The sequence below is a fragment of the Erinaceus europaeus genome, chromosome 17 (assembly GCF_950295315.1).
Source record: "Erinaceus europaeus chromosome 17, mEriEur2.1, whole genome shotgun sequence".
Classification (NCBI taxonomy): Eukaryota; Metazoa; Chordata; class Mammalia; order Eulipotyphla; family Erinaceidae; genus Erinaceus; species Erinaceus europaeus.
In genome coordinates, this window is record NC_080178.1 from 15,006,601 (window position 1) to 15,014,633 (window position 8,033).

At 43.1% G+C, this 8,033-nt stretch overlaps 1 protein-coding gene across 4 annotated transcripts in view; it reads right to left on the bottom strand.

The window, feature by feature from the left end:
• The window catches only part of CSTPP1 (centriolar satellite-associated tubulin polyglutamylase complex regulator 1), a 228,401-nt gene extending 221,445 nt beyond the window's left edge, over positions 1-6,956 (bottom strand). For 2 of the 4 annotated variants that reach the window (XM_007519069.3, XM_016186432.2), the window contains exon 1: positions 6,799-6,956. In XM_007519069.3, coding sequence (XP_007519131.1) covers positions 6,799-6,844 — 46 coding nt within the window. In that variant the 5' untranslated portion in view covers positions 6,845-6,956. The remainder of the gene's footprint in view (positions 1-6,798) is intronic. The other 2 variants (XM_060176491.1, XM_060176490.1) reach the window with 1 other exon arrangement.
• Positions 6,957-8,033: the final 1,077 nt, after the last annotated feature.

Sequence of the window (8,033 nt, forward strand, 5' to 3'; positions counted from 1 at the left end):
GTTCCAGCCCCGGCTCCCCACCTGCAGGGGAGTCGCTCCACAGGCGGTGAAGCAGGTCTGCGGGTGTCTATCTTTCTGTCCCCCTCTCTGTCTCCCCTCCTCTCTCCATTTCTCTCTGTCCTATCTAACAACGACATCAATAACAACAATAATAACTACAACAACAATTGAAAAAAAAACACTTTATTAACCAAGCCAGTGGGTAATCTGGCTTTGTTTTAGACCCCAGGAACGTCCAGGCGATGATGGACAGGGAAGTATTACAACTTACAATGATTATGTTTATGAGTATTTTTACTTTGCGATGATGTGGAAGAAGGACACATTCAGTGGAAAACACCTTGACCTCTGCCCTTTCCCCTAGTGATATGCAGTACAACCCCAACCTCAAGATGCTGGGATAGACTCCACCTCCCAGTCAAGCCTGTAGTGTGATCATGAGGCTAAAGAACCAATACACCAGTCTGCTTTGTTGCCAGTGCTCTGCTCTTTAAGCACCATGCTTGGTGTTTCCATATGCTACTAAGCTTCCAAAATGCTCATCTGTGTCTCCTGCACTCAGGATAATTGCCCAGTTGTAGGCAAGTGTAAGTGCTCAGCACATGTCAAAGGCAAGTTAGGCTAAGCTTTGATGTTCAGTAGCTTACATGTATTAACTATACTTCTGACTTGTGATTTTTTTTTTAATTTTTCATGGGTTTATTGTAACAGCCCAAAGGACCATTTGTCTTAGCATTTAAGCAGCAGGTGGGTGGCTGGGTAACCAAATGCCAAAGCTTTTTCAATAAACTGTGACTTTAATTCTTTGTGTAGATTCATTAATATTCTCACTAATAATTAGTCTTTCTGAAAAAGCCACATATAAAGGGACCACTTAATTCTACTTCACAAACAGGCCAGGTCTTTGACATATATAATTCAAACAGCAAACGCCCAAGAAACTTAACAATGAATTAAACTTTTCAAATAATTCATAGATCACTGAATACTATGTAAATAAACATATAAGATCTTCAGCAAAAAGACGAGGCATCGCTAGACACACAGTTACTCATCACAGACAGAGGTGTTTGAATACATCCAAGTCTTTCATTGATTGTCAGAGAAATGCAAATACAAACAACAGTGAGATACCACTTTACTCCTATGGGAATGTCATACATCAAAAAAGGCAGCAGCAACAAATGCTAGAGAAGGTGTAGGGACAAAGACCCTCTTGCACTGCTGGTGGGAATGTAAATTAGTCCAACCCCTGTGGAGAGCAGTCTGGAGAACTCTCAGAAGGCTAGAAGTGGACCTACCCTATGATCCTGCAACTCCTCTCCTAGGGATATATCCCAAAGAACCAAGCACACCCATCCAAAAAGATTTGTGTATACCTATGTTCATAGCAGCATGATCTGTAATAGCCAAAACCTGGAAGCAACTCAGGTGTCCAGCAACAGATGAGTGGCTGAGTAAGTTGTGGTATAGATACACAATGGAATACTACTCAGCTATTAAAAATGGTGAATTCACTTTCCTCACCCTATCTTGAATTGGGCTTGAACAAATCATGTTAAGTGAGATCAGCCAGAAAGAGAAGGATGAATCTGGGATGCTCTCACTCATAGACAGAAGTTGAAAAATAAGAACATAAGGGAAAATACAAAGCAGAACTTGGACTGGAAATGGTGTATTGCACCAAAGTAAAAAGACTCTGGGGTGGGGGTGGAGGTAGTGAACAGTTCCTGGAACATATGGGTAGAGGAGAACCTAGTGGGTTTGAATTGTAATGTAGAAAGCTGAAAATGTTACACATGTACAAACTACTGTATTTTACTGTTGACTATAAACCATTAATCCCCCAATAAAGAAATTTAAAAAAAAAAAGGTGTTGAGTAGGATGGCCGAGTAAAGGCACACCCAGTAGAACATATATGTTACAATGTACAAGGACCCAGGTGGTCCCCATCTACAAGGGAAAAGCTTCACAAACATTGAAGCAATGCTGCAAGTGTCTTTCTCCCACTCTATCTGTCCCTGCCCTCTTAATTTCCGTTTCTTTTTTTAATATTTATTTATTTATTTTTCCCGTTTTTTGCCCTTGTTTTTTATTGTTGTTGTAGTTATTATTATTGTTGTTATTGATGTCGCTGTTGGATAGGACAGAAAGAAATGGAAAGAGGAGGGGAGACAGAGATGGGGAGAGACAGACACCTGCAGACCTGCTTTCACCACTTGTGAAGCGATTCCCCTGGAGAGCTATGGGCTCAACTGGGATCCTTACGCCTGTCCTTGCACTTCGCGCCATGTGTGCTTAACCCACTGTGCTACTGCCCAACCCCTGATTTCCCTGTTTCTATCCTAAATAAATGAAATTTTTTAAAAAAGTTTTTGTGATATAATTACCCCCTCCTTTTAGAATGATTAATTGATATGGTCGCTTTCTAAAACTTATTTATTTTTCTTTTTTTTTATATTTATTTTATTTATTTATTCCCTTTTGTTGCCCTTGTTGTTTTATTGTTGTAGCTATTATTGTTGTTGTCATTGTTGGATAGGACAGAGAGAAATGGAGAGAGGAGGGGAAGACAGAGAGGAGGAGAGAAAGACACCTGCAGACCTGCTTCACCGCCTGTGAAGCGACTCCCCTGCAGGTGGGGAGCCGGGGTTTGAACCAGGATCCTTATGCCGGTCCTTGTGCTTTGCGCCACCTGCGCTTAACCCGCTGCGCTACAGCCCAACTCCCAAACTTATTTATTTTTCTAATGAGAGGTGAAAGGGCCATTCTAGCATATGCAGAGCCAGAGATAGAACCTGGGCCTCAGGCAGGTAATTCTCCACCCAGGTTCCTGGATATGTATGTTCATATAAACTATCTATCTGTCTACCTACCTATCTATCTATCTGTCCATCCCCCCCGTACATACACAGTTGATCCACCAATTCTACTTTATGGAAGTTATCCTCGCAGATATAATCATAAAGAAAAAATATTGAAGGGGCTGGGTGGTGGCCTGGTTAAGCTCACATATCACAATGAGCAAAGACCTGGGTTCAAGCCCCTGGTCCCCACCTTCGGGGGAAAACTTCATAAGTGGTAAAGCAGTGCTACAGGTATCTTTCTCTCTCTCTCATATATATATATATCCTTTCCTCTCAATTTCTGGCTGTCTCTACCCAGTAAATAAATAAAGATAATAACATTTAAATAAAAAAAAAAGAAAAAAGCACTGAAGGTTCCTTATTTTTGCTAATTATAAAGGGGGGGAAAAAAACCTTATCAACTGATTGTCTACTGAGAATTGGCTAAATAAACTTTTCACATAATATGTTGCTAAAAAGAGAGTGAAGTACAGTGAAGAAGCTCTCTACTGATTAATTGCTCCAAGATATATAAATGAAAAGAATGTTTGGGGGGGAGGAGTAGGGGTGGAGAAATAATCACAGATTAAGGAACATAGTTTGCCATGTTCAAGGCCCAGATTCAAATCTCAACACCAGTTGGAAGCACCACAGTACTTTGAGCACAGAGCTTCGAGAAGCTCCAGGGCTATAGTCAGTTAGTCAGTCTCTCTCTCTCTCTCTCTCTCTCTCTCTCTCTCTTCTTAGTGTCTCTATCTGAATAAAATAATTGGCGCGAAAGCAGTGAAATTGCACACACATGCATACGAGACCCCAACTCCACCCCCTCAAAAAAAAAAAAAAAAAGAGCATATGAATGGAAAGATATGTCAGAGTATAGAACACACCCCCATACAATGGGTTCAATCCCAAGCACCACAAGGGAGTACCATAGAGAACTCCATAAACAGAATTTTTAAAGATTTTCATTTATTAATGGGGAATGACTCTGGCATACACATTGCTAGGGATCAAACTCAGGATCTCATGCTTGTGGATCCAACACTTTATCCACTATGCCACCTCCCAGGATATAGAATTTTTTTCCAATTGAGTTGGAAAAGTTACTCAGTAATATCATCCATGCACTATTCATTCAATTCATGCCTTGGGCCACATAGAAAACTTCACTGTCTTCTCCCTTATATCCATACTCTGGAAGAATATATATGAAGCCAATAATAATAACTGTTACTGGTGAGACACTGAGCATGGATGGGAACTGATCAGGTGGGAGAAAGGGATAGGAAGAGATTTTTCACTATAGGCATCTTTATATTTATTTATGTATTTATTTTGTCACCAGGGCTTTGCTGGGGCTTCACACCTGTACAATATAACCATTCCCAATTTTCCATCTCCCTCTTCTTCTCTCTCTCTCTCTCTCTCTTTTCTTAGAGGGTGAGAGACAGAGAGGGAAAAAGAGACACCACAGCACTGTTCCACCACTCATGAAGCTTCCCCTGTGCATGAGGACAGGGGCTTGAACTAGGTCCTTATGCCTGGGAAAGTATGCACTCTACCAGGTGAGCTATCTCTCATCCCCAACTCTTTATAGTTTTAAATCAAGTTTTCATATTACCCATTCAAAATTTTAAACTAGGATTATCTTTCACTTCAAAATGTGTATGGCACACCCATATAATTAAATATAACTCAGCAATTTCAAAAATGATCAGTCAAGTCAGGAAAAGACATGGGAGGATCCTAACTGCAAATTATTTAGTGAAAGAAGTCCAAGTATGACCCTTGGCATCTATACCTGAGCAGTGCTTGGTCTCTCTTCCTCTCATAAAATAAATCTTTTTTTTTTTTAAATCAGTGGTTGCAAAGTGGGGGGAGGTAGAGACAAATAGGATTTTGACTGCAGTGAAACTATTCTGAATGATACTACAATCACAGATACATGTTGTTACACATTTGTCAAAACCCACAGTACTGTGCAATATGGAATGAATGCAAATATAAAGTACAGACTCTAGTGAACAATAATGCATCATATTAGTCCCTCAATTATAACTAATGAATTACATTAATGCTACATTAAGCACACATGTTACAGTGCATAAGGACTTGGGTTCAAGTCCCTGGTCCCCACCTACAGGGGGAAATCTTCACAAGTGGTGAAGCAGGACTGCAGGTGTCTCTCTGTCTCTCCTCTCTTCATCTTTCCCTTCCCTCTCAATTTCTCACTGTCTCCAATAAATTAAAAAAATAATAGGAAGAATCTAGCGGGGGGAAAGAACAGGTATTCAGCAACTCTCATTTTATGGGCAGTAAATACAATAACCAAATTGTTGTACATTTAAAACTACTCTAAAAATAATGTCTATTAAAATTTATGTATTGCACAACTGAGCCAATTTTTTTTTTTTTTGTCTCCAGGGTTATCGCTGGGGCTCAGTGCCTGCACAATGAATCCACTGCTCTTGGAGGATATTTTTGTTGCCCTTGTTGTTTATCTTTGTTATTGTTGTTGCTGTTATTGCTGTCATTGTTATTAGATATGACAGACAGAAATCGAGAGAGGGGAAGGCAGAGAAGGGTAGAGACAGACACCTACAGACTTGCTTCACCGCCTGTGAAGCGACACCCCCCCCCCCGTAGGTGAGATGAAACTGGGATCCTATGTCGGTCCTTGCGCTTCATGTGCGCTTAACCCGCTGCGCTACCTCCCGGCCCCCTATTTCATTTTTTTAAGAAAGGGAGACAACACACAGAGAGAGAGAGGGAGAGGGAGAGGGAGAGGGAGAGGGAGAGGGAGAGGGAGAGGGAGAGAGATGGGAGAGGGAAGAAGAACTACCACCATTAACCCCTGACATAATAAAATGACTTAAAAAAAAAGAGAGAGAGAGGGAGTCGGGTGGTACCGCAACAGGTTAAGCACACGTGGCGCGAAGCTCAAGGACCAGGAGTAAGGATCCTGGTTCGAGCCCCCGGCTCCCCACCTGCAGCGGAGTCGCTTCACAAGCGGTGAAGCAGGTCTGCAGGTGTCTGTCTTTCTCTGCCCCTCTCTGTCTTCCCCCCTCCATTTCTCTCTGTCCTATCCACCAACGACAACATCAATAACAACAACAATAATAAATACAACAACAATAAAAAAGAACACGGACAACAAAGGGAAAATAAATAAATACAAAAAATTTAAAAAAAATAAAAAGAAGAGAAATACCACCACATTGCTCTACCATTCATGGAGTTTACACAGTGCTGTCCATGGTGCTCCCATATGGTGCTGGGATAGAACTCAGGGCATCAGGCATGAAAAGCCTGCTTTTTAGGTACCTATGCATGTATGTCTATGTGTACCTACATGTATACAGAAATGTACTTTTTTTTTTCGGCCAGTAAAAGTCTTACATACTGAGGATGCTCAGCAAAGTACAGCTACAACTTTAGTGACCCAAAAAGAAGAGCTCTCAAGCTCTGGCATGGACAAATTAGGTTCAGTGGGACCTGGTTTATGACATTACCTCTTCAGCTTCGGGAAAAAAAAAAAAAAAAAAAAAGGAAGGAAGGAAGGAAGGAAACACAGTCTTACCCTCCTAGGACTATTTGCAAAAAAATTCAATGAAGAAAACGTGACACATCTAGCATGGTCCCTGATGTAAAGTTACCCTTAACTGCGTCTGGACAGTGATGCTGCTTCTTGGCACTTCAGGTTCCAACGTTACTCAACCCCCTGCACCGCAGTCGTCCCCCCCAAAGGCGTCCAAATTCGCAACTCCTGCCTGTCCCACCAAGCGCCCGAGGCCCAGCTCCTCCGGCCAGGATGCTCAGTCCTCACACTCAGGCCCTGGATCCCCCAACCTCACTCTGTGCCCACCCACACTCCTGCCTTGCCTGCTCCGCAGGCCCTGCCCGAATTCACCCTCTTGTCTTTCCTTCCCCGAAGCAGAAGAAAGTTCCTACCCAAATACTCGTAGTCGGGCAACGCTAGGCGCTCGGGACTCAGCATCCTTGGACTTGAGCAGTTTCTAAGCCGCAGTGCTCCCACTTCCGGAAGTCAGGTTGCCGGCTCTCCGCGTTGCCATGGCACCCACGCAGCCGAAGTAAAGGTTGGACCTGCGGGGGGGGGGGGGGGTGTCCCGCCAACAGTTTCCGGATCGCCAAGGCAGGCTGCACACATCAGTTCCGGGAGCAGGCAGACCCTTGGAGGTGCTCCCAGGTTCTCTGCACGAACATATTTTGAGGGATTGGTTTTAGAGCAATTTGAGGTCTGGAGAGTTCTTTCTGAGTCCAACATATTTCCAGGTGACGTAGGATTCTTGCAAGCAATTTCTGGCTTTCATGATTCCTGATTGAGATAGCAGTTATCCTAAGTCACCCTAATAGTTCCCATCCCTAAGTTATCATAAACACTTAATGTCCCACGACCTATTTCTATCTCTGTTTTTTGCCATCTTAAATTGCTGCACAGTAATTTGTTCATGTGTGTGCTGGCTGCTCCCTGAGTTCAGGGATGTATCTTTTTTTTCCCTTTTGTTGCCCTTGTTGTTTAACATTGTTGTGGTTATTGATGTCATTGTTGTTGGATAGGACAGAGAGAAATGGAGAGAGGAGGAGAAGACAGAGGGGGAGAGAAAGACAGACACCTGCAGACCTGCTTCACCGCCTGTGAAGCGACTCCCCTGCAGGTGGGGAGCCGGGTGTCCTGGAGCCGGTCCCTGAGCTTTGTGCCACGTGAGTGTAACCCGCTGTGCTACCGCCAGACTCCCCAGGGATGTATCTTTTTGTGCCTGTGACAGGCTGCACGAAGAATGTGCGCCCTAAAGCCTCTGAGTTCATTGACAGGTTTCCTCAAATTTCTCTACCTTTAGTCCCTCCTACTTGATTTTGTTATCTTGTACCCTTTCCAAGTATCGTTCTTTCTTTTCTTCCTTCCTTCCTTCCTTTCTTTCTTTTCTTTTTTTCCCTACAAGACACTTCACTTCTTATGGGCAGGACAGAGCACTTATTGAATTTTCTACCCAGCGTCCAGACAGAAGCACACCTGATTGAGTGTACATGTTACCATGTGCTAGGACCTAGGTTCAAGCCCTCAGTCCCCACCTGCAGAAGGGAAAGCTTCACACGTGGTGAAGCAGTGTTGCAGGTGTCTCCCTTTCTCTGTCTCCCTATCTCCACTTTCCCTCTCGATTTCTCTG